At 39.1% G+C, this 27,720-nt stretch overlaps 1 protein-coding gene across 3 annotated transcripts in view; it reads left to right on the forward strand.

Moving 5' to 3' along the window:
• Positions 1–27,504, forward strand: part of LOC148346939 (zinc finger MIZ domain-containing protein 1-like) — a 192,139-nt gene extending 164,635 nt beyond the window's left edge. For 2 of the 3 annotated variants that reach the window (XM_088323453.1, XM_088323454.1), the window contains 18 exons: positions 5,498–5,633; positions 7,300–7,405; positions 7,484–7,701; positions 8,633–8,834; positions 8,908–9,183; positions 10,318–10,500; positions 10,622–10,699; positions 11,797–11,965; positions 12,046–12,187; positions 13,653–13,863; positions 14,845–14,950; positions 15,116–15,276; positions 16,598–16,665; positions 16,751–16,819; positions 19,380–19,615; positions 19,685–19,842; positions 23,112–23,387; positions 24,726–27,504. In XM_088323453.1, coding sequence (XP_088179579.1) covers positions 5,498–5,633; positions 7,300–7,405; positions 7,484–7,701; positions 8,633–8,834; positions 8,908–9,183; positions 10,318–10,500; positions 10,622–10,699; positions 11,797–11,965; positions 12,046–12,187; positions 13,653–13,863; positions 14,845–14,950; positions 15,116–15,276; positions 16,598–16,665; positions 16,751–16,819; positions 19,380–19,615; positions 19,685–19,842; positions 23,112–23,387; positions 24,726–24,833 — 2,903 coding nt within the window. In that variant the 3' untranslated portion in view covers positions 24,834–27,504. Of the gene's footprint in view, positions 1–880; positions 917–5,497; positions 5,634–7,299; positions 7,406–7,483; positions 7,702–8,632; positions 8,835–8,907; positions 9,184–10,317; positions 10,501–10,621; positions 10,700–11,796; positions 11,966–12,045; positions 12,188–13,652; positions 13,864–14,844; positions 14,951–15,115; positions 15,277–16,597; positions 16,666–16,750; positions 16,820–19,379; positions 19,616–19,684; positions 19,843–23,111; positions 23,388–24,725 lie in introns of all 3 variants that reach the window. The other variant, XM_088323455.1, reaches the window with a different exon arrangement.
• Positions 27,505–27,720: the final 216 nt, after the last annotated feature.

Here is a 27,720-nt window from a genome sequence, read left to right on the forward strand (position 1 = left end):
GGTGTATTAGTTTTTTGTTTTCCTCACTTCTATTTGTAACAGAAGTCAATAAAACATGACTGGGGACATAGCTATGTACTTGTACTACAAAGTAATTTATTTTAAATGTATTTATCCTGCATACGGGCAGCACGGCGGCGCAGTGGTTAGCGCGTGTGCGGCACAGTTCTGAAGTCATGAGATCAAACCTTCCGCTGTGAAGTTTGCATGTTCTCCCCGTGCTTGTGTGGGTTTTCTCTGGGCACTCTGGTTTCCTCCCACATTCTAAAAACAAGCATGTCAGGTTAATTGGCTGGTCCAAATTGTCCCTAGGTGTGAATGAACGAGTGAGTTCTGTCTCTGTGTGCCTTGCAACTGGCTGGCAACCGGTTCAGGGTGTCCCTGCCCACTGCCCGAAGATGGCTGGGATGGGCTCCAGCACCCCCGCCACCCTACTGAGGATAAGCGGTGCAGATAATGAATGAATGAAGGAATTTCCTGCATACATATAACTCTTTCCTATGGTAGTGGGCAGTTAAGCTAACAAAAAAATCTAAAAAAAATAAGTACAAGCCCGTTTTTACACAAATTAAATCATTTTATGTCACTGGAACTCAAATGGCACCGAATAACAGGAATGACCCTGGTACTGTATTTGTGAAATGACGTTGCGTTTCTGAGAGGGCTGCCTGCAACACAAATTAAATATACGTACTTTACTGTATGTGAAACTAAATCGTGAGCTGTTGGTTAGCATTTTAGCGAGCATGGCTAGCATTGACAACGATCAAAAAAGCTCCTTCTTGTCTGTCGAAGAAATACTTAACTGTACTTTTTTTCCATACAATTAAAAAAACAAACAAACAATTGTGAGTAAAAATGTAAAATTTGAACCCTACAGAAACCAACTGCTGCAGGAGATGTCAGTCTGACTCAGGTACTACTTTTTGTGTCAGGAAACTGTCGTACGCACTTCTGTCCTTCATCATTTTCATCGTCATTTTGTACATTTCGGCTGCGCGCAGTGAAGTCATGAATCGTAGTAGTGTTGTTTTTTTTTGTTGTGCTTTTTGTTTTTGTTGGTTTTGCTGCTGCAGATAAAGTGTGGAGCATGTCGCACACGTGACGTCACCAGCAACACGTGACCTCACGTGTTCAAAGTCTTTGCTTGCATCATTCTTCACCTCATTAAAAAAAAAACTTGAAAATACTTTGTGGGTTGCTCAGCTGTTCCTCAACTTTTGGCCGGGCGGTGATTCTGTCGTATTGTAAAATAAAACATGGATCATGGACGTATGAGACTGTCCCCAGGTGGCCAAGAGGTGCACACAAGTAGGATCAGCAATGTTTATTGAAACAGAAATTTTGCACCAATGGTTCACTTTTGATCTACTATTATCAATGTCTTAAACATTTGAAAAAGTCTTAAATTTGAGGACCGCAAATTAAGTCATTGAAAAGGTCTTACATTTTATCTACAAGTCTTAAATTTAAGTCTCAAATTTCATATTTTTCCCTGTCTTATCTACGTGATGGAGCTGATAACTGTGTAATAAGTAAACTAACAAAAGTATGGAATGTTGTGTCCTAAAATTGTTGTTTACTTTTTCCGACTTTATTGATTGCTGTCCAATAAATTCGATGAATGGGTGTTTAATCGTGGCACATTTTGTTACTTTTCTGTACATAGTTGCTCCCGCGCTTTACCTGCGCTTTATTTAATTTTTCTCTTTGACATTGAGAGCACTGAGCAGAAATCACATCGCGTCATCACCCACCACGGGCCCTTGTGATACTTTGTTTTAAAAGAAAGTATGAGCACCAGTTTTAAGCCAGCTGCTAGGCGCCCCCTTTTTGTAAGCTGCAGTCTTCAAAATGGAGAAAAAAGTAGTGGCTTGTAATCCAGAATTTAAAGGATTCTTATTCCAATTTTTTTTTTTACCTCGCGCTCCCCTTTTTCTAACTTTCGAGCACTTGCCCATATGTTTGTACCTAATGATCCCGGAGGGTGCCTTAACACCAACCCTGTCTGTCTTTAACTTCCCCCGAGATCCCCTACATCCTAGTCTCCAATGTCCCACTCCCACCCACCACAAAACCTGGTCTCAGGTGAGCCACATAGCCCTTTGTTGGAGGCCTAGGAAATTTGCACCTTGCTTTTGTTTGCATTGCTTTGTTTTATGCTTTTTACAAGAGATTATAAGGAACTAATTGGTATTAAAGTCAATTTCTGTTTCTCTGACATTTGAATAATTAAATGTTTTTTTACCTTCACAATGTCCACATTCTCTGGTATCAGGCTCACAACAATGAATATTCTCTCATTCAGAATATTTAATGTATTTTTCCCAATTCTCTGACTGATGTTACCAAGCCAGCCATTAACAGGTATGATGGGAACCATGGCTCTTGTTAGAGAACTGGCTCTTTCACCTCGGCTCAATATAAAGTTGCCGCTTTCAGCTCCAAAACGGCTCTTCGGGTTATTTGAGTTGCTGTATTGAATATATTACAAATTATTATGTAACGCTATGCACAAAATAACTTAAAAATTCATTTTAAAAAAAATCTATTTCACTAATAGATTATAGTGGCATTTACTTTTTCACTCCAATGTGAACTTTAAGCTAAATTCAACTTTGAAACTTTTATACTTAAGCCACTTTTTTGTCTTGCAACACCAAATGTCTGAAAAACACATGACACAACAAAACGTAAATTAAAAATATTTATTTTTAAGTGCAACAACAAATTAACTATGAAATATAAGAAACATTTTTACATTGATTATGTACAAAAATACAATTTGAATCATGATCCCTGTAAACACAGTAAATATAAATTCAAATATGTACAGATACTCAAAATACATTTTGCTATTGGTGACACAAAACCAAATATTTGCATAAAATCTGATGCCTGATTTAAGTATTTTATTTTTTAGTTGTATATTTGGCTTGGGTGTGAGAATATCTCCATGGGGAGAATTTCAGCGATCTTGTATTTTTCGATCTTGTGCCACCATAACTGTATTCAGTTGTACTTTGTAGGTAAATATAAACATCCCCACACTTCAGTGAGTTTTACTGACCGATCAAGGGTTGTATGGGAGAACATCAGTGATATAGGAGTGTTTAGCAAATAGATGACATTGTAATTCATGATCTGCATTTAAAGAGTAAAGTAGCGGAAAAACGCAGTAACGCAACTTGTAGTAACAACAGTAAAGTAACAAAATGTTAATAATAAAGTGTTACAGTACTCACTACCGAGCAACGTAAATAGGTTCCAGTAGGAAGGTTCTTGGTACTGCATTGCTTTGTACTGATTTTCTTTATAACACATTATTCCCAACACTGGTTTCCAGTAAGCACAGCAACTGTGACTCCCAATACTTCATTTACTATGTAAAAATACTTTATTTCTGTTTTCTTCTTCCACTTCCTGTGCTGTATTTGTGAGAGGTAACAACAGCAGGTGCTTGTCTTGGACAATTCCAGGGGGTGTTGAAAGCGTCACAAGAGAGCAGGTGTCCATTAGATAAGTGAGCTGGGGGTTGGGTGAAACGACAGGCATCACGCTCACTTTCTGTTGCCCTTTATTTCTCTCAGTTGAGAATCGATAGGCAAGTAAATTGATTTTAGTCTTGAAATGACACAGTATACTTGAAGAAAACACACACTTTGTTACTTTGTAACATTGCCATAGAACAGGGATGTCAAATTTATTTTCACAAAGGGCCACATCAGCCTAGTTCCTGTCCTCAATGGGCCTGATATACTAAATTTATTCATGAATATCACACTTTTTTTTTTTACCTAAAAAAAAATATTAGTTTGGGTGCGCGTTATACACGAGGTTTTGTGGTAGTGTATTATCGGATTAGAGCAATGATTGATCAGTCGAAAAATATTGCTGACCACAATCGCACAACATTGGGGATCGAACCTGGGTCACGGTAGTGAGAACACTGAATCCTGATAGCTAGACCAGCAAAAAGAAACAAAAACGCATTCGATTTTATTTTATTATCACATTATTTGTATTCATGGTACTAGAGACAAAGGTTACAGAATGCAGAAAACAAAATCGTCCTGAAAGATATTGTTAAATGCAAAAAAGCACAACAAGTGAAACAACTCTGTGGTGTATCTGATGAAGAATCAGACTTTCAAGGACATTAAAAAAAATACATTATAATTTTTTTGTTGATATTGTGTTAATAGTTTACGTTGTCAATCAATGATGTTAACCCTAAAGCATTATCGTCGGGTGATTTTTACCCAAGCAAACATGTATACATGATTTTTAATATGTTTCTCGGCATTAGTTTTAAGGAGTCTTTGCCGGCATTAGGGAAGTATCACATGTCCCAGGAATAAGTAGAGCAAAAACCATGTTTTTTTTTTTTTATATAACTTTTTATACCTCACACACAATTCGACAGAGGGTTGAGTCACCCACCATACGGCAACACGGACAAAAAACATATACAATTGACATTTCCAAAAATAACAAAACAAACAACAAAATTATATTAAAAGAAATATAATTTAAAGGTGAGGTGTTAAGACATCAAGTAAAAATTTTGTAATTGGCTTCCATCTTTTCTCAAATTGATCTAGTTTCAGTTAAAGTACTGCTGTGATTTTTTTATCCATAATGTACATTTGCTTAAGTTTGTCTCCCCATTGTTTTATGTCAGGAGGTTGTGGTTTCAACCAGGACACTGTGATCATTTTTTTTGCTATCAAAAGCATAACCCTTAGTACATATTTTTATTGACCAGTCAATAACTCTTCTGGCAAAATTCCTAATACATAGGTCACTTGGTCCAATCGAAACTCCAAACCAATAATTAATTTTATTTCTGTCTGAATACTTCTCCAGAAATTTTATATCACAGGGCAATTTCAGACAATATGTAAGAAATCCCCCACCCTCCCACAGTTTGGCCAACATAAATTGTTTTTTAGTTTCATTATTTTATTTTTTTTAGGATATTTTTGTTCCAAAATCATTTTTTCAATAATTTTAGAGCATGTTTTTACGTTTTTGCATTGTTTTCCTTTTCATTTTGTTACTCGCACTACAGTTGAAAAATTTAAAAAAAAAACACTAATTTATGACGTGTTTTCATATTTTGATTCATTTTGTATGACAAGTGTTTTGAAGGTATATGATATCGTGTAAAAATTACCGGGCAAAAGTGATAGCAATACTTTTTCTGGCGAAACTGTTCTAGGGTTGATTATGGCCAATCTTCAACATTTGTCATTTACAATGCTTAGTTTGAGATGAGAAAAGGTGAAATAAATTTGATGTCGATTTTTAATCAGAAATTAGTGGTGCGTGTCATATACAAATTAATACCATAGTCAATCGAGATGACTGGGTTTTGATTGATCAATTCATACACAAATGTCAAGAGAAGTCTATCAGAAAGGCCCAGTTGATCCATAGAAGTTGCTTTGGACTTTTGTAAATCCAAAACATGGTCTTTTTTGCTTGCTTGCAGCTCTCCTGTCGTCGTGGTGCGAAGAACTTGGACGCCTGCTCCTCCTGCGTCATCAGAAAAATCGGCAGAACGAGCCCCCGGGAAAAGTGCCCATGCAGTCCCCCATGAGCTCCATGAAGCCAGGCCTTTCTCACGGGTTAGTGTCATTTTTAGCTCTGGGTCTTGTATTTGCAAAAATTATATTTTCCGGACTATAAGTCACGCCAGCCAGAAAATGCATAAACAAGAAGGAATGAACATTTATTGTAGTCACACCTGGAATATAAGTGACATTTTTGGGGGAAATTTATTTGATAGAATCCCCAAAAAAACCCATACATGTCCTCTTGAAAGGGGATTTAAAATTAAAATATAAAAATGTCCCATCGCGTGAAATGCTCCCACATCTTACGTTACTCGTGCAAACATTACTACGTTCGACTTCGTATTTCATTTTTGGGAAAGGTATTGAAACAGTAATATGCGGAGCATTTGCAACTTGTATAAAAGTCACTTTTGAAAACATTAGCTTTTGCGAAATGACGCCTCATATTCTGAACATTCGTCTTCCGAATGGTAAGAAAAAATGGTGTCTTTTCGCCAAAGTAAATATTTTCAACTTGCTCATGAGTGATTTCTATCTATCTATCTACCCATGTCATATCCCTCGACAGGGGTCACCGACAGCAAGACATACACAAAAACAAAGAAAAGAAAAAAAGAAAAGAAAGAATGGAAAAAAGTAGTAAAAAACACACAAAAAAATTGACCATGGCCAACCCAAATGCCTAAACACCCAAACAAGTTAAGCACCTCGGCACCCAAGTTGGTCATGCTCTGTGCTTTACTGTTCGAAGACATTTCCCAGGACAATTAGATGAAGTCATTTGTGTTTGCTGGGGGGGTGCATTTTCACGCAGGGACGGGCGGGGAGGTTATTTTTGGGCATGACATGGCAAGGTTGAAATGTTTAACACAGACCTACAGCGCTTTTTGCGGGTTAGTGTGAAAATAACTTGTGAAATGATTTGCTAGTAATAAAAATTTAAAACTCTATGATATAGTAATGTGATACTAATTTCCTATAAAAGTCAAGTCATTTTTATTTGTATATCACAAAGAGTCTCAAAGGGCTGCACAGGTTATTGCAAAATCCTAATCACTTAATCACAAGTCTCAAAGAGTTGCACAGACCACAGACTATTGCAAACTACAGACTATTATTTCACACCAGAGTATTAGTCGCACACTACCCAAACTATGAAAAAAACTGCGACATATACTCTGAAAAATACGGTATAGAAAAATGTAGCTAGCTATTTGAATGTTGGCCAGTAGATATTAATGCTTCGTTAAATATATTTTTAATGGGAATGAGAAACAACAATAATCTTGGATAGTAGTACTTTATTTTACCATTACATATTAACCCTTATATTTTTACCAATTTTTTTTCACGGCCCGTATTGAAAATCCTGATTGGCTGCATGTAGCCTGCGGGCCTTAGTTTTCCTACCCCTGCCGAGGGCTTTAGTGCAAATTCTTCTCATGAAAATATTTCATATGTGATTGAGCTCAAGGGAGAATTAGTTACAATGTAACAAAAAAATTTTTATTTACTAAGGTAAGATAAGTTTACTGTTGAACCAAGATGACATGTAAGATGTATGCATGTAAGGCTTACATCCGAGACATCAGTCAGCCATCAAAGTGTCTTCTGAATGAGTGGTCAGAAAAGCTTCAAGACATTCTTGCAACGTCAGCAATTCTGCAGGAGCATTTGTCCAATTAAGTAAAACGTACATATGTGATTTTTCCCACAGTGATGGGTCTTTTCCCTATGACTGGCAACAGAACACAAATCAACCTCCGGGTTCTCTGTCAGTGGTGACCACCGTCTGGGGAGTCACCAACACTTCACAAAGCCAGGTGACAAATCCTTTCTTGATTCGTCAGTAGGGACAGCCAAGCATATCCTGTAATTCTTTTTGCCCTGATCCTGTCCAGGTACTAGGCAATCCTATGACTAACAACAACAATCCGATGAACCCGGGTGGCAATCCGATGGCTTCGGGGATGACTCCGAACAATCCTGGTATGAACCCATCACAGTTCAGCGGTCCCCAGCAGCAGTTCGGCAACAAAGGCAACGGCAACCAGGCCTACATGCAGCAAGGCATGTACGGACGGCCAGGTTACCCTGGAGGAGGAGGCTTTGGTGGCAAGTAAGTCCATTGCTATATCTTCAAATTTGCCCAGAAGGTCTCAACGAGTTCAGAGCAACCTCAAATCTTGTTAATTCTGCTGGCACATTATCATAACATCTCAATCGTAGGTATTCATGATAATTATCGGGTCGATACTCATGAGACTGATAAACAAAAAAATGCATGAATAATTATTGTAAATTCCGGACTACAGAGCACACCAAATTAAAATCTGCGTGCTCAAGTTTACTAGATTTTGTCTTTGTACAAGCCGCACCAGATTTTAAGCTGCAGGCGCCTACCGCGTGGGGAATTTGACGTCACCAGAGGCCGTTTTAAGCTCTACAGCAAGTTGATCAAGTCAGGTGTTTTCAGATCATGTGCTTCAAGGGCTACTACAATAATGAGCACATATTTACTATTACCCAAATTGGGGCTCTCTTGCTTAAAATGTGAGCCCTGTATTTCCAGACAACATACTCTAAGCGAACATACTGTGGAGAATAATGCCAGATGAGTGGTTGCCGCCGTAATGGACCAAATTGCATTCGCTTGCCATCGTTCCTCGAGGATTAATCGAATTTGACAATAACTGATCATATGGAAAGAGAACAGAAACACTTTCCTAGATAACTTCTATTGCTGTTCAGTTTGGATGTATAAATTGATGACTCAATTTGACAGTTAAAAAGTTTAAATATAGTTATGTTATAAATATTTAATAATTGACTATTAAACCTCCCATTTTGCCGTCATGTATTATGTGAGTAATGTAGGCAAAAATATCTTATTTCTTCTCTTAAAAAGTGTCATAAGTGTAAAACTTCAACGCAGTTTCTTGTATTTCGAGCGATTGTATATGTATGTATGTATGTGTGTATGCGTGTGTGTGTGTGCTTGTGGTTTATCATTTACGCTAAATTTTGTTATAATTTGTATTTTTATTCAGCTACCCCGGAGGCCCGAATTCTGGACCTGGAGGCATGGGTATGCCCCCTCACTCTCGTCCGCCTTCAGACTTCACCCAGCCTGCGGCGGCAGCTGCTGCAGCTGCTGTTGCTGCAGCGGCCGCCACGGCAACTGCCACTGCCACAGCCACTGTCGCCGCCCTGCAGGAGACTCAAAACAAGGACATGAACCAATACGGACCAGTAAGTTTAAACACGGCAACCAAACTTTTTGCATCTCGGGTGTTGATGGAGCCTCTGCCTTTTTGTCTTACAGGTGAGTTCCTCTTTCCAAATGGGACCAAACCAAGCTTACAATAGCCAGTTTATGAACCAGCCGGGACCACGGGGACCCCCGTCCCTCTCTGGAAACATGGGCTCGGGCATGAATTCCTCAAATATGAGTGGTCCCCCCATGGGGATGAACCAGCCGAGGGGCCAAGGCATGGGGCACTTTGGAGGTCATGGCCAGAGGATGCCCCAGCAAGGGTATGCAGGACCCCGGCCTCAAGGCATGCCGATGCAAGGCATGAAAAGACCCTACCCGGGGGAGGTGAGTGAATGTCAAAATATTCCACTTCATCCTTTAGCCTAGATTGGGGTGGGCAAACTACGGCCCGCAGGCCACATGCGTCCTGTAGGACTTTCTAACCTGGCCCGCCAAACCAAAATGTTAAAAATATAAAAGTAAACAAAGTACTACCAATAAAAAAAATGTTGGGGTGCCTTTGTGTGTCTACAACAAAGATACGACAACAGAAAAACTACAAGAACACTTCAAAACAACTCCAAAACTAAGTATCAAATTTGGACAGGGACCTAAAATATAAATTTGCTTTCAGTCTGAAAAGAAAATAATCAAATTAGAAATACCACAAAAATACTACTACATTAATCCTACAAAACAAATACACTCCTGCAGAAATGTTGCATCAGAAATGATACAACAATACAAATAATGTAATATTAGTAAAATACTACTATGGAAATCCTACAAATATACTACAGAAATACTACAAAATTACTACATTTGAAATACCTAAAATACTTCTACAGAAATACTACAACAGACCACTACAGTATTACTATTAAACAAAAATACTACTACAAAAATATTGTAACAGAAACACTACAAAAATACAGCAAAATACAACTGCGGTAACGCTACAACAATTTTACACATATACTAGAAATTTCTTTAATGGAAATACTACTAAAATACATTATAAATACTACAAAAATATAACTAAAATGATACTAAAAAATATCAAGGATATACTTGAAAATTCTACTATACTTTACTAGGAATCATTCTACAAGAGAAAACTACAAAAACACGACAGAAATACTACAATATTACAAAAAACCCACAGAAATACTACAAAAATCCGACTTCAGAAATATTACAAAACTAGATATAAATAAGGTGCTTAAAATAGTGACGTAATATATTATTTTACTTTAATTGCTTTTAAAAGCAATATGATAAGACTTCTCTTTTTAAAAACATATGTAAAACTAAATATATCATGTATATTTATTAGTAAATGACAGAAATTGAAGAGGTCTCCAGGACAGCCCCTTGCCAACATTTAACCCAATGTGGCCTCCGACTCCAAGTAGTTGCCCACCTGTAGCCTAGATGGTTCCTCCATTTGTTGCCTCATTGCTCAATGTTAAACGGCAGCCTAATTTCGGGGGGCAGCAGTATGGACCAAACAGCCAGTTCCAAAGCCAGCAGGGCCAGTACCCCATACCGAACGCTTCCAGGCCGCTTCCATCCTCCAACTATCCTGGGCAGCGAATGCCGGGACAGCAGCTCCAGTCCCAATATCCGACGCCCAGTGGTCCCATGGGCCAGTATTATAAGGTACGCTGCTTCAATCAAAGGTACTAATACAAGGGGCTTCCTTTCTGGGGTGCCACACAAGAAAAATGGTTCTGATTTTGTTTCTCACTCTTTTGGAAAAAAAAAAAAAAAACAACAACAGCATGAGCCACCTTTCAACGGCCAAGCAACAAACTTTCCTGGGAGCGGTTATCAATACAGCCAGGGGAACATGAGTGGGGTAAGTACAACCTACAAAAAAAGAAAGTTTCCTTAAATGTTTTGTAGGCCTGGTGCGTCACCACACTTTTTCCTGCGTCCCCAAATTCGCTACTAAAATGCATAATGTGATCTTTACCACCCCATATAGTTTTATGGTAAAGGTCCCATAACTACTGCATTTATTCTTGTATAATGCAAACTTGTGTATCACGCTCTTCCCTAATATTTCGAATAGATGACATATGAAAAGGCTTCAGATTTCATCTCAACATCACACTATTGTTATTCATGGTACCAGGACAAATGATGATTTTATTGTGTATTTCACATGTTACAATGACAAAGAATTCTATTCTATTCTTCTGTTTTAAGCACTGCAAATGACATATGAATGAATATGTTCGGACATGATTAAAATCATTTATTTACTATGTAAACTATGAACGGAATGCCAACATGGTATTTATTAAATGCCCTTCAAAGTCCAATTCATCATCTGATACATACACATGAGTTGTTTACCTTGTCATGCTCCTTTGCGATTACTTATATCAGTGCTTTCTTATATTCTGTCATTCCCCACCTAGGAAGAAGCCCCTCCCCCTAGTGTAGTGGAGGTTCTAGTTTCACTTTATTCTAGGACAGTTGAAAAGAAAAAAAGATGCGGAGGTCAAGCGCGCCCTCCTTGACAAAGCTTTGCGCCCCCTTAGGGGTTCCCACTCTACTATTCTAGAACCACTGACTTGTATCTTTCTAGCTGACATTGTTTTCTCCGATCTCTAACATTTGTATCTGGTACTATGAATAAAAATTGTGTGATAATGAGATAAAATCGAATGCCATTTCATATATCATCTGTGTCACTGTTAATCTAGTGGTTGCGATTTGTTGCTCTGACCGCCGCGACCTGGGTTTGATTCCCATCACAATTTTTGCTACTGTGATCAGCGATAATTTTCAATCATTGCACAAATATGGTAACAAACCTTGTGTACTACATGCACGTAAACTGTAACTTCTTTTATAAGGAAAGAAATGTGCGCATTATACACTAGTAAATACGGTATCTTACAACTATATAATTTGAAAATTTTGGTTTGTCTTCTTCTCTTGCAGCCACCCAGACCAATGGGAAATTACCCCCACTCTCCAGTCCCAGGCAACCCCACCCCTCCAATGACGCCAGGAAGCAACATCCCTCCGTATTTATCACCCAATCAGGACGTGAAGCCTCCGTTTCCTCCTGATATCAAACCAAATATCTCCTCTCTTCCTCCTCCGCCAGGTGATTACCGTTTTCATTTTTGAGGTGCAAAATTTGACGTGGACATACGGTGTCAAACCTCAACCCTTCATCTCTTTTAGCCACCCACAATGAAGAGCTGCGCCTGACCTTCCCGGTGCGGGACGGGGTTGTCTTGGAGCCCTTTAGGCTGGAACATAACTTGGCTGTCAGCAATCACGTCTTCCACTTGCGGCCCTCCGTGCACCAGACACTAATGTGGAGGTGAGACTTTATGTGGAAGCCATGGCCGTATAGCAGGGGTGTCAAGCTCATTTGAGCTGAGGGGCCGCATGGTCGAAAAAGCCTTCTTGCAGGGGCCGGACTACTAGATTAGAGGGAAAGAGAGAGAGAAAGATGAGAGGGTGAAGAGAGATGGAGAGAAAAAGGCAGAGTGATAGTGAGAGTTATAAAAAAAGAGACAGAAAGAGACAAAGATAGAGAAAAAGAAAGATGGAGAAAGAAAGAGACAGTGAGAGACTAAAAGAAAGTGAAATAAAGAGACACAAAGAGAGAAAAAGTAATACCAAAAAAGAAAGAGGAAGGAAGAAAGAACATAAGAGAAAAATACAAAGAGAGAGAGAGAGACAATTAGGGTGGGAAAGAATGAGTGAGAAGGGAACGAAAGAAGGAGCTAAATAAAGGGAGAGAAAAAAAGACATAGAGAAAAAATATAGCGAGAGAAAGGTTAAAGAAAGAATTAGAAGGTAAAGATAAAAAAGAAAGAGAGACAGAAAAAGCGAGTGAATGGGAGCGAGGAAGCGGAAGAGAGGAAGCAGAAGAGAATGAAAGAGAGATATATAGAAAGAGAGAGAGAGAATGAAATAAATAAAGAGCATGAAAAAGAAAGATAAAAAAGAGAAGGTAAATGAGAGAAACAGAAAGAAAGAAATAAGGAGAGCGAGAGAGAGAAATGAGAAATGAAGAAATACACCTACAGTTGTTTCAAGATTGGCGCCTGGCTTTGCCGACTTCCAACCCACCACAAAGTGTGTACAAACCTGTAATTCCAGAACACTAGGTGGAATTATTTACTACAGTCCTGCCTTTTAACCATTTGTCCCTTGACCAACACATTACCAATAAAACTACACACAAAAAAATCCATCAAGAGAGAAGCCCAGCCCAACCCGAACATAATGATTGACATTTTAGGTCGGTCTTGGACTCAGGCTTGTGTTTAACATCTTCCCTCTGATTCAAGTCAAATCAAATCACATTTATTTATATAGACCTTAATCACAAAAATGTCTCAAAGGACTGCACAGGATTACAATTACACCATTACCTGATCTTAAACCAACATGTGGGCAAGGAAAAACTCAAAACCTCAGCGTGAGGAAAAAAACCTTGAGAAAGGGCCTCACAAGTGGTAATCCCCCTTCCAGGATGACCAGGGTGGAATAAATTTAGCATTGAGTTAAAGTACACAAACATAGTAAACATCCATAAAAAAGAACACTAGGTAACATGTTAGATGTGGATGATTGGAGAAGGTTGTGGGGATTCTCCAGTCATTTGTTTTAAGCCGCCTCCTTGGGGAACAGTGTCGTGTTGGCTAATGACAACACCAAAATTAAGACAAATGTTGAATACTAACAAGATTTCTGCACCAGTGTGAGGCCCAGACCAAGACAATGTCAAGACTATAAGCAAACGAAATCACAGTTTCTTCCTTACTTGGTTCCAGGTCAGACCTTGAGCTTCAGTTCAAGTGCTACCACCACGAAGACCGGCAGATGAACACCAACTGGCCGGCATCGGTCCAGGTCAGCGTTAACGCCACACCGCTCACCATCGAACGCGGCGACAACAAGACCTCCCACAAGCCCCTGCACCTTAAGCACGTCTGCCAACCGGGCAGGAACACCATCCAGATCACCGTCACCGCCTGTTGCTGTGTAAGTTGTAAAAGACAAATGGACATTACTTGCGCTGGTCAGAAGACACAGGAAAGGAAAGCTGTTTTTGCTACCAGTTGTGGTCATGTTGTGTGTTAGTGTGCCAGAATCGGAGAAAAAGTTATCATAAAAATTTAAGTTTTACAGGATCCCAGCGGACACCCCTGATTAAAGAAAAAAAAGAGAGTTTTGTATTAAAGCGGAAAGATTGGACCGAGTCACTCATCAAAAATGCTCGGGTTTTCAGCGTACACTTAATCTTGGGTAAGAAAACTTAAACGTTTATGATTGTTGTTATTGAGTCTATTGTACTTATTATATCAGCAAAATATTTTGGAATTTTCTTTGCTTCACCTAACTGTGTAGGCTAAATGGTAGCCTTGTAACACTGTGTGGGTCGAAAACGAAATAAGGCACACATTGCAAACAATCGTTGGGCATACAATCCAAGTAATTTATTAGATACATTGATTTGTTTAAGGGTTGTTTTTTTTTTTTGAAGACTCTTGATGACTTTTCGGCTACAACAGTTAGCAGACACTAAGAATATACCAGAATACGTTGTCGATATAATAAGTGACATAGACTCGATAGCAACAATCATTAACGTTTCATTTCTATTACTTCATATGAAGTGTGTGCTCCAAACCGTAGCATTTTTGATGAGTGCCTTTTCACATTATAAATTTACTACAACTCTCTTCTTTTTCTTTGATCAGGGGTGTCCGCTGGGATCCTGTAATCCTTCAATTTACGACCACTAATGTTTTTTTCTCCAGTTTTGGCACACAAATACACAACATCGAGACAATTAGCTGAAACGAAAGCTTGGTTTCCTCCATGTTTGGACCAGGGAGGAGAATTTCATAGCCTCTAGCCTTGACTGTGACGTTCCGTGTGACATAGCCTATGAAAGGGTCCATAGTGGCTGGTCTGCTTGTTTGTTTTTGTTTGTTTATGCTTATCGTTTTGCTTCTGCAGTCGCACTTGTTCGTGCTGCAGCTCGTCCACAGGCCTTCGGTTCGCTCCGTCCTCCAGGGTTTACTAAAGAAGAGGCTATTACCGGCTGAGCACTGCATCACCAAAGGTACCGTATACCCCAAACTAAAAATGTTTGACATTGATGACAATTTTGTCATATCGTTCAGGCCTACCCCCAACACACCAAAAAATTTGCTGGAAACAAACACCAGTTTTTGTGAAGAATCCTACCTGATGCTAATTTTTGGTTTGTAACAATTGCTTTTTCAAGTTAAGAGGAACTTCAGCAGCGTGGCGTCATCGTCAGGCAACGCCGGCCTCAACGGAGAAGACGGCGTGGAGCAGACGGCCATCAAGGTGTCGCTAAAATGTCCCATCACCTTCCGGCGAATACAGCTGCCGGCCAGAGGACATGACTGCAAGCACGTTCAGGTATAAATTCCCTGCCAATCTACCTCAAAGGAAATTGGAGAATTGACTAATAGTTATCAACACTGTTTGGTTTAGTTACTGAAAAATAGTATTTTATTACAGTTACTAGTTCCTCTATTGAAAAATCAATTGCTTTAGCTCCCCACCACCACCCCAGATTACTGACAACGAAAAGTAGCGCAGTTCTCCGAAAGTAACTACTATAGTTACAAATTACCGTATATACTTGCATAGAAGCCGAACCCCCTAAAACGGCTTAAAAATAGCCACATAACAAAAGAAGTACAAGAAAAAGCTTTCATATTTCTTGGCTTGTGCAATCTTGACCTTGCAAACAAACACTTAAATGAGACACCCCATATCAGTTTTGTAATCTCTGGTCTTCAAACCACTCAAAAATCTCCTCCGTTCCTGAGTGCTGTCCAAGACATTTTTTTTCTCCAGGCATGGTGCAGTACAAAAATAATTTTACAATTAAAAAGACCCAAGTGTCTTAATCTGTGGTCACGTTTGCCTTATTAGTTGACCCCCAGATTTGAGTGTCTTACTTTATAGTTGTAAATTATGCTTGGATGGAAGTATATGCAGTAGGGAGAATATCTCAATGAGAAGAAATTCAGAGTTGTCACACTCTGCGCTTGAGACGGCACCACCATAATTGTATTTGGTTGTAGTTTGTATGTAAAGATAACAATGCTGACCCTTTAAAAACAACCTGATAACGAAACGATGATGACATTGTAATATTCAATCTGCATTCAATGAGAAGCAGAATCACCCAGTAACGCACACTAACAACAGTAGAGTTACAAAATTGTATTAACAATCCATCACAGTACTCTTTACCGAGATTAGTAATTAGTTCCAGCAGCATGTTCCCTTCTAAAGCCCCAACACTGGTTATCAGTGGCATTGAATGTCTTTCAAATAACTGGATTCCAGTGTACTGTACAGTATTCTCTCACTATGGCTTAGTTTACATTTCAGGGTCTCTTGCTGTTTTACGGACTATCTTCATCCATTGTGTTCTGAATTCCGAATGGCTATGTAGCATTGTTTTATTTTAAACTGTAGGGCTATGAGTTGGCCTATTGCAGTTACCTCAGAAACCCATAGGAGGGCGGCAAACGACACCTCAATAAACAAGTGCTTGGGCCCGTAATGAGTGTTTTTCCTTGGTTGGAATGTACAATAGAGTATTTAAATCTTATAACAATTGACAAAAAAAAGTTCAAACCTTACGCATTTTTGCTTATTGTATTATGGAGCGTAACAACAGTGATAAACGAGGATTTACTTTAATTGCCGTGGCCTTTTGCAGTGTTTCGACTTGGAGTCGTATCTACAACTTAACTGTGAGCGGGGCACATGGCGATGTCCTGTCTGCAAGTACGTCTATGCTTACTTGACAAAAAAATACCTTGATTCTGAATGAATTTGTGGTGGGTTTAACTGTTTTATTTTCGGTCCTTAGTAAAACAGCGTTATTAGAAGGACTGGAAGTGGACCAGTACATGTGGGGCATCTTGAACGCCATTCAGAAGTAAGACACTCCGTTTTCTGTTCTTTTGCAAAGATATGTACTGTTTAATGGCATTGATTTCAGACAGATACCCGTATGAATGATCAATCTAATTTTGGACACATACACTAAATGAAAAATCTTCATAAACAACAAAGTAAATGCAACAAAGACCTACAGTATATACACCAAAATAACATACTTTTCCTCATTGAATAACATTAAGTTATTTTTTTTTAAACACTAGTTTATTTGTAAAATGCAAATTACAAAATACACATTTTCTATAAAACTACAAAAATTAGGGGGAAAAAAAACAAACACCGTTCATTTTTTGACTCAATTGATGCTCTTGGTTTAATTACAAAACCTAGTTCAATACAGTGAATATTTACACAAAGAGTGCCATCTAGAGGAATGAATATCACAAGTGATTTATGAAACTAGTTGTCCATCACTATTTACATTGCATTCACTAAATCAGTTACAAATATTAACACCCATCAATGCTTTATCTGCACCACTTATCCTAAGTAGGGTTGCGGGAGTGCTGAAACCCATTCCAGCTATCTTCGGGCAGTGGGCAGGGGACATTCTAAACTGGTTACCAGCCAGTTGCAGGGCACACAGAGACAGACAACTCCCTCGCTCATTCACACCTAGGGACAATTTGGACCGGCCAATTAACCTGACATTCATGTTTTTGGAAAGTGGGAGGAAACCCACGCAAGCACGGGGAAAACGTGCAAACTCTGCACATCAAGACTAGTAGCTGGATTTGATCCCATGACCTCGCATCTGTGCCGCGGACGCGCTAACCACTCAGCCGCGGTGCCGCTAAAATATTAACATAATGAATGTTAATATTATGGAGTGTGTTTGCATTTTTTTTAAGTGATAACAATGTCTAAGAAACACTTTCAACCTAAAATATTCAATTCAAAATAATTATTACATACATTTTTGTGCTACAACTATTATTTTTGTTGATATGTTGGCCTGGAGAGGGATGGGCACCACCAGGCTGAACTTGCCCAAGACACACCACAGGAAATAGTGCCCCTACGACCTTAGTGCTTAAGGGATCCAACCAACCATTTGTGTTATTACTATTATTACGTGTGTATATGAAATTATTTTTGAATAAATTATACATTTTTTGCCTATATCCATTACAACACGTTTTCATATGCATATTCTGATTATTTTTTTTTGTTAATTGTTATCGATAAGATTGTAGTATTGTAGGCTATGAGATTAGTCATGACACTCCAATGTAAACATATGAGAAAGACTTTAAAGAGTAAATGAGATTAGACTGTCAGAATAAGTAGTCAAAAATATTTACCTTATGCTTAGACACTGGCCTAAACTGAAATAATAGTGCAGTTCAAAATAAGGCATCGTAGCAGTAGTGCAATAACATTTGGAACAGAGTTTTTACGGGTCCTCGAAATAATTGAAGATGCTTGAATTTTAATACTGTATTTTTAAGATTTGAAAAGTGCTTAAATTTTGGGTGAAGTGCTTGGAAATGATTAAAATTGTTGCCATGTTTCACAAATGTGCTTAAAAATGACGCTGAAACTGTTTTCTGGTGACTTCGTTTGCCATTGCATTTCTTCCTCTCTTGTGATTAACGGCAGCTGGCACTAGTTTTTATGACATTGTCCTATGAAGCGTTATTGCCCCAGACAGATGCATGTTATACCTAAATAAAATTCTATGAAATATGTATATTGCAAGGATGTCACAGATCAGACAGACGAGGACCACAATTGTGTCACGTTAAGAGAGTTTATTTAGGGATTGGGAAAACAGGAGAGAGGGTCTGAGAAATGGATAGAAGAGGAAATCGAGCAACAAGGTTGGTGTGGTAGGTCTTGGGAGTAAAGAGAAATCTTGATGTGGAGATTTGGGACTACCTTTAAGGAAGATGGCTTTAAGGACGATGCTTGAAAGATGGAACGAAGAGGAAACCGAGCGCAGACAAACAGGTAGCTTTGCAGATGATCTGACACAGGTAGGCTGTAAGGCAGGGCTTTAAATACAGAGCTTAATTGGCAGGGAATTCAGAACGGCTGGTGGTAAGGGAGAACAGACAGGTGGAACTGATCGGGGTGCAGTGTCAGAGCAGGGAGATGATTTGTGCTGGTTACCGGTAGAGAGAGAGCTCATGACAAAGGATTACGTATTAATTATGGACATTTATCATAGACCATGCAAAAAAATCATGGGAGCGTTTCCCAGTGGTTAATTGTAAAAGAAAGAACTTTGTTCAACCAAAGTAAGCTACATATTACTGTCATTTTGACCCAACTCCTATATGAGGAGAGATTGTCTCAAAAACAAATATGTTTTTTGACTTACTCAACATCTAAAAATCATATTTCTTGATAAATGCTCATTCAAAAATATGGCCATGAAAAAGATGTAGGAATGCTGCTAGCAGGAACAAAAATTCCCAAATATGTTACAATAGTTTTGTGCACTTGTTTAGGGTGGTGATGGCCCTGGGAACTGTGTGTAAGAATTTTGTTTATCTTTTTCAAATAATATATGACATTTTTGCATCATTCAGTTCAGAGTTGGAGGAGGTAACGATTGACCCGACGTGTAGTTGGCGCCCGGTGGCCATCAAATCTGAGATCCACATCAAAGAAGACCCGGACGCTCCACTGGCCAAGCGCTTTAAGACCATGAGCCCAAGCCAGATGATCTTGCCCAACGTGACCGACATGATTGCGCAACTCGGACCCGGGCCCTCGCCGTACCCGTCACATCAAGCGGGCAACAACGGCGAGTACGGCACGCAAGGTGGGCTGCCCGCAAAATCTCCAGAGCGTCTTTATAGCAGGCTGAAGTCGTGTTGCCGCCATTTCGTAGGCAACAGTTACCATGGCAACTTTGAGTTCCCCCACGGAACGCCGGGGGCCACTTCTGTCAACGATTTCATGCACGGGCCCCAACTGTCGCACCCGCCTGACATCCCTGGCGGTATGATGAGCGCCGACAAGCCTCTTTCCCACACTGTGCCCGACTCGGTGAGTTGCTTTTTTCCCTTAGTTGCTCAAGGATAACATTTCAGATTAACTCATTCAATGCCATGCGTTTCGCTCAAATGGGAAGAGCCAGCCAATTTTGCCATTTTGACTCAATTTTGAAGGCCTACATAAAAATAGGTTCTGTAGCTATATAGGCATAGAACGGGTCAAAAGAAAGCTTCAGTCCTCATCTTTCATTAGAAAAAAAAAGTTTATTTCCACTTTTTACTATAGCAGTTGAAATTGTTAAGTTTCTGTAAAATACTCGTCTCCCACCAAAAAAACCCAAGAAAAACAGAAATTTAACTTTGGTGCTTTTTTTTTGTATTTGTGATATCTTCAATATCTAAACAATGCTTTCTATAAACACAAGGGTACTTTGATTGCAAAATAACATCCTATGCAAGAACACTAAACTTATGCATTAATGCATGAACTTTGCAAGGACTTTTCAGTGCCCAATGTTTCAAGTATTATGATCACACGATCGCATGGAGATCGCATTCATGTGGACTTGCACAAAAGGTCTTTTTGCCCCGATAATGAGGACGGGACTTCGTCATCTTTTCAGAAAGTAAAATGCTCTGCTGAAGCGTTAAACGGTCTGTACTTATCCATATCTTCACCACTGTTATCACACTGCTTGAGTACACCTACTTGTTATACGGGGCCGCCTATATACATGAATTGCTAGATACAAGAAGCAACATTGGGAGGTGGTGGCTTCCTCAATGTGTGGACAAAGATCTGGTCAAAGCCACTCCTGCCATCTAATGGTTATTTTTCATACTGAACCAATTCCCATACACCTGATACTTACTGATGATCTGTACCAGACCCTTTACAATAGTTTTTAAATTTAAACCACCATGTTTTTGGCACTCAGAGACAATGTTTCTGAAAACGTATGTTCACGTTATGACATTGAATGAGTTAAAGGTCTATGAGAAACTTGTTTGATGGTCTGCACGTCTTCCAGTGTCTGTTTTAATGCCCTTCCTCTCTGCTTTGCAGCCCTAAGTTTTCTCAAGTGCAACATTTGTCCATAAGACACTAACGTTTTGCTGCACTCGTCTGCGTAACTTTTTCTTACCCTTACTCTTGTCAAGGAAGATTCAAAGTCTGTGAGAAACTCTTAATTTATGGTCTACATGTCGTCTTTGGGTTTTGCCACAGTATCTGCTTTACAGCCCTTATTCTCTTTTTGCTACACTTGGCCATTCCACTTTTTCTTACCTTTACACTTTTCAAGGATAACATTTGAGATTCAAAGTCTATTAGAAATTAATGATTGATGGTCCGCATGTTTTCTTTGGGCTTTGCCGCAGTCTCCACTTTGCTGCCCTTTGTCTCTGCTTGGTAGCCCTTATTCTCCTCCTTGTAAGAAGTTTATAAGACACTCATTATCGTTTCGCCACACTGGGCTGCTCAACTTTTTCTTACCTTTACTCTTTTCAAGGATAACATTTGTGAAATGTGTACAGACGCTGCCCTACTTACGAACGAGATAGGTTCCGGACGATCGTTCGTAAGTTAAATTTGTTCGTAAGTTGCTTCAGTGTTATATTTTGTATGGAATGGATGTTTATGGTTTATATAAGCATGTTTAAGGCTTGTATAAGTAACCTGTATTGATTTGTACTGAAAAATAAATGGTTAATAAAATAATATGTTCTATAAAGGTAAATAAAGTTAAGTTTACCTTACTTTTGGAAGATGGGCTTCAAGAGTTAGGCGAGTTCCTCCTACATTGTATATAGTGGATGAAAAAAAAGCGATCCAACCATTTTCTCAACCGCATCAAGCTTTCTTATTCCACTTTTATTTCAAAAGAAATGGCTCGCCTCTTCTTTACACTTTACACCAACCATATTGAATGGATGCACGAGATCTCATCTCATTAGCTGCACCGCTTATCCTCAGTAGGGTCGCTGGGGTGCTGGAGCCCATCCCAGCAATCATCGGGCAGTGGGCAGGGGACACCCTGAACTGGTTGCCAGCCAATCGCAGGGCACACAGGGACAGACAACTCGCTCGCTCATTCACAACTAGGGACAATTTGGACCGGCCAATCCAACTGAAATGCATGTCTTTGGAATGTGGGAGGAAACCGGAGTGCCCGGAGGAAACCCACGCAAGCACGGGGAGAACATACAAACTCCGTACAGGTAGTCCGGTAGCTGGATTTGAACCCACAAAGGAGGTTCCCAAGACCTTAGAACTGTGCCGCACACGCGCTAACCACTGCGCCGCCGTGCTGCTCGGATGCACGAGATATTAAACAATAAAAATATGAAAGTTATTAGCGAGCTGGAGATACAGTATAGAATGTTCACGCACAAACTAGTAAAGGAAGCGGATTTCTTCTTCGGGGTGTATGCTGGGTGACCTCTCACAGCGCCACACGCCGATAGTGGCGGAAATAAACAGTACTGTCCTGTACTCGGAAAAAGGTGTTCACAGTACAAAATCTAACAGCAATGTCCGGATATTTTTCGACAACCCGAAAAAAAATTTGCACTACCGTCTTTCGTAAGGCGAATGGTCGTAAGTAGGGGAGCGTCTGTACTCAATTTTTGGGCCTGAAAGTTTTGTTTACTTACCCAGAGTCTCAACTTTGCTTCCCTTATTCGCCAAAGGCATAAGATTTGAAGCTACTGTTGGAAAGTAAATTTTGACAATTGTTGGCTTACACCTGTTAACAGTCTGTTTCATACCAACTACATTGACATTCTGTATTCAAAACCTAGTCTTCCTTTGAATAAAATGTCCTTCCAAGGCAATGTCAAGTCCAAGTACAAAAGGACCTGTGCACTGCTCCACTAATTTTGTCATTTGTCTGCATCTCATGTATGTTGTCTTAGTCTTTGTTTTGCTGTCTTTAATCTCATTCAGGAGTACTTTTCCCCAAAGAGTCCCATGCATTTTTTTATAAGCGTATCTTGATGCAACGCATACTTAATTTCTCTTTGATAACATATGTCTCAAAAAATCTGGAGAACCCTATTCTGTGTCAAATTTGCCGACAGCAAATTGAAAACTGGAGAGCCCTATTCTTTGTCTGTCTGTGTTTGTTCGATTAATAAGCTTCGCTTCATATCAGATGGCTTATCTCCATTTGCTATAGTCTCTGCTAGTCTCTGCTAGGATAAATAGACAGAAACATGTTTTTTGCTATTCCTGTTTTTCAGTTAGAATTTCACTGATTGTGCTTCTTTGCTTTATTTGTTGCTTTTTACATTTTCACCTTCCACACCGCTTCTATGCAGATACCTCACTCATCCATCAACGAGCCATCGCACAGCACCTTGCAGCATAGCATTCATGGGTCGCCACATCCAGGCGGCCAATCGGGGCAGCAGCAACAGCTTCATCAGCCTGGACCCCAGGCTCCGTCGCGGCAACCCCTGCCACCCCCTCCTCCTTCCCAGCAGCAACAGCAGCAGCCTGGTCCAAACACCCACCCGCATGGTGACTTGACTTTTAACACCTCCAGCAGTTTGGACAGCCAGGCCGGCTCGGACATGCCAGAACCTTCCTTAGATGTGAGTTGGATGGATGGATGGATGGATGGATGGATAAAGCCCGGTGCACACCTCGCGCTACCCACGTGCGGAATTAGGTGTTTGCGCCTTTGTCTGCAGAACGCCAACGGCGCCATGGCCCCGCACTTTTTTAGCTGCTCCGTTTTCAGCTCTGCTTTAGGTTGTTTACGTGACGTGTTTTTGGATCATGTGACCATTCCAAATAGCGACCACAGAGTCACGTTGTGATTGCAAAGGCAAGCACATGTGGAGTGATTTGAATGATATAATAGTTAACTTTAATAGTTTGTGCTTTCATTTTAAGAATGAGCGCCACTGCTGGTTTGCTGTAGTGACGACAACTTTTACGACATGATATCGTAATACTGTTTGGTGATACTTTATACTTGAGCCATTTCATACAAACCAAATATTCATCTTCCATGAATCAGTGAAATCACGACAGGTTTTTTTTATTTATCGTCGGAAAAACACGTATTTTGAGGCTGTGTCGCGTAAAGCCGTATATTTGACATCGCCGGTGCTGTAGTCTGGTTGGCGCATCATTTGCTTGTCATTGTTCCTTGAGAATTAAAGGAAACTCCGGTAGATGACGTCACCACGGCGACCGAGTGCCAAAATTATCAAAATTTTATGAGCCTTAATGCCATTGGCAGGGCTTAAACGGATGGGTGGATAAAAGAATGAATGGATAAATGGACATATGCATAAACGGATACATTGGTAGATGGATAAACGGATACATTGATAGATGGATAAATGGATCCATTGATAGATAGTTGCATGGAGAAATAATAAGTGGATGAATGAATGTATGGATGATAGATTGATCAATGAATAGATGGATGGATGGATAGATGGATAAATGATTGAAAAGGTGGATAAATAAATGGATCGGTAAATGAATAAATCGATGGATTGACAGATAGAATGATTGAATAATTAATGAAAGGATGGATAAACGAATGGTTAGGTGGATAAATGAATGGATGGATGCATGGATAGATGCATAAATTAATGGATAGGTGGGTTAATAAATGGATGGATAAATAGATGAATTGTTTGATGAATGGATGATGGATAAACAAATGGATAAAGCATGGATGATGGATAAACAGATAGATGAATGTAAGGATGACTAAATAAATAAGTGGATGGATAGACAGATAGATCAATGGATGGATGGATGGATAGATAAGAACATGAATGGGTTGGTGATGGATAAATGTATGGCTGGATAGATGGCTAAACGGAGGGACCGTTAGCAAGGTGTACTCTGGTTGCTATTAAATAAATGGATTGGATATGACTTTGTGTCTCTTGGTTGTCCATCTGCAGCTTCTTCCTGAACTGGCCAACCCGGACGAGCTGCTTTCCTACTTGGACCCTCCGGACCTCCCCAACAATAGCAACGACGATCTCCTCTCACTCTTTGAAAACAACTGAGGAGTTGTCGTGGACTAATGCAACCAACAAAAAATGCTCCGAACTTGAGGAACACAACAAAGATGCACTCCCCTTCTCTTCTCCCTCTTCGCTTCAGAAAGAACGTTTCAAATAAAATTCAAGGACTCGTCGGGAAGCGACTTGAACTGTGCAGCTATTTTTCACTCCTCCCAATTGTAGCATCCACAATCGTAATCCAACATCACAACGCACACGTACTAGAAACCTGATTTGGAAAAATTTCAAATGGCTGAAATTATGAAGGAGTTTTTTTCAAACAAAACAATCATTTGTAGTTTTTTTTGCATACATTGCCTAGTGAAAGTATTGCGCCCAGCGATAAAAAAAAACCCCACCCAACCCCCAAACCTGAAGTCAATACAACAGATATGTTTTTCTAAGAATCAACAACATGTGAGACACAATCGAGAAGCCCAAACAAATGCTCTCTCTCCCTCTTTTCTGTCTCTCTCTCTTTCTCCCTTTCTTTCTTTCTTAGTCCCACCCTCTCTACTTTTCTCTTCCTCTCATTCTCCAATTTATTTCTCTCTTTTTTCTTTCTTTCTAATCTACTAGTCCGGCCCCCAAGAGAATGTTTGCTCTATCGTGTGGCCCCCCAGTTAAAAAGAGTTTGACACCCCTGATGTAGAGAATCATCCCATGATAAATTAAAAAAAAAGGTTTATGAAATAAAGTACAAATAAATACATAAAATAATAAAAAATAAAATAATAATTTAAAAAAAATCAAAATAATGAATAATAATAATAAAATAGATATGTAATATATATTTAAAAGAAAATTAAAGAATATTATTAATGACAATAATTATTAAAAATAGTATTAATAAAATAAATGAAATATTGAAATAAATTTAAATCTTACCTAACAATAAATTAAAAAATACATGAGAAAGTTTCCTCCATCTGTCTGCAAGAGACCTGAGAATAATGTGCAGTTTGACTTTCCAACAGGACAACAACCCTAAACATGAAGCAAAATATAAAATGGAATGGCTTAGAACGAACAATATAAAGGTGTTGGAACGGCCAAGATAAAGTCCAAAACCTCAATCCTATAGAGCATTTGTCGAAAGATCTGAAAAATGCTGTGCACTAACGATCACCATTAAACCTTAAGGAACTTGAGCTGTTTTGTGAGGAAGAATTGGCAAAAATTTGTGATTCAAGATGTGCAAAACTTATAGACGCATACCCAAAAAACATGTGGTTGTGATCGCAGAAAAAGGAGGTTGACGAAACATTAACTCAACGGGGGCGAATGTTTTTGCAATGGCTTCTTTTCAATTGTTTGTTTGTTAGCACAAAATAAAATGGTCAAGGAATTTGGTTTCTTTTCATAATTTAGTGTCGTATGTTGTGGATTCTTAGAAAATACTATTTTATCTATAAGTTAGAAGCCTGAAATACGGCATTATGTCAAAAAGTTCTTGGGGTCCCAAAACTTTTGCAAGGCACTGTATAAACAAGATTCTCCTTCAATATTTTGTAATATTAAATTTTAATCCTTATCTCAACTCCAAAATTTGATGGGTTCCTAATCATTTCATTCTTTATGTATTTACTGCCTTCTAAAATGAGTCAAAACGAATTTGGTGAGTCATTTCTCATGTGCAAACTGTGCCAATCGAAAAAAAAACATTTGAAACACGACTGCGGAACTCGCTCAAATCAATTTTCTGGATATTTAGTCTGATATTTTTTTCACCTGATCCAATATTCACCTTTCGGGCAAACTGCTCACCAAAGTGGGAAAAAAAGTGTGCGTGCGTGTGTTTGAAATGGATTCACGGCGAGGTGGATGGCAAACGCAGTATTCCCTCAACTGTATGCAAAATGTATTGTTTTCTATTAAAAAGAAAAACAACTGTAGTGGCTGTAAATATCTTTGTGAATATTTTTCTATAATGTCTATGAAGAAACAAAACAGAAAAAAACAATCCGTCGTCTTTGTCTTTACACTAACCACAAAGCAACATTTTATTTTATTTTCCAATTTGCTGGTTTTCAGTGTCATCGCAATTGGTGTCAACATAGAATGTCAAAAATGTGTCCTGCATATATTTTCAAGAAATATTTTGATTATTTTTCTACCCAAAAAGACTTGGGTTACAATGGTCACACATCCCTTTTTTATGCTAATTTATTTTGTGTATTGTTTTTACAGTAATTCGTTGCTGTATCACAGTTTACCTATTGCGGTTTTGCTACTTTGCGGATTTTTATCACATTTTGATAGGCGAAACAGAGGAAGACGCTTTCTGTTAATAAAGTTGGACCTCTCCACCCGCTAAAACCGCTCTGGACCCATATGCCAGTCTTTGGCGCTCCCTACTGGCTCCCTAGCGCTTTTTCAAAAATGTTTGATATTGGAAAAATATATGGTTTCTGTACGGCAGAACTGGAAGAAAAATGCAGTTTTCCATAACGTTCAGGTAATGGCGGCAAAGTATTATCGTAATTGGATCAAGTCCTTAACCTATACAGTTGTGCAAAAAAACGACAAGATTATTTGATGTTACAGAAGTAATTTGTTTTTAAAAAACGGCATTTATAAGTTCAGTACTTTTATTTGTTAAACAAACACTTGAGCCTGTAAATTGGGATCGTTATTGAGTAATAAGCAAATAAATAAAGGTTTCTTTTTGCGAGTTTTGACTATCATTTTTCGAATGCAACCTCCCTGAAAAATGACGGATTACTGTATTTGTATTTTTTAAAGGGACACTGTAATGTTTGACCATTATATGTCTCTGTATTGTGTAGTGCAACCAAAAACGAGTGCTACAAAACAGAAGGAAGAATAAAAACTAAGGGGACTCCAAGTAACCAAAAAGCACCATTTTTCTTTTAATTTTTTTGCCTAG

Source organism: Urocampus carinirostris, chromosome 19 (genome assembly GCF_059441175.1).
Source record: "Urocampus carinirostris isolate Australia breed hairy pipefish chromosome 19, RoL_Ucar_1.0, whole genome shotgun sequence".
NCBI classification, from domain to species: domain Eukaryota; kingdom Metazoa; phylum Chordata; class Actinopteri; order Syngnathiformes; family Syngnathidae; genus Urocampus; species Urocampus carinirostris.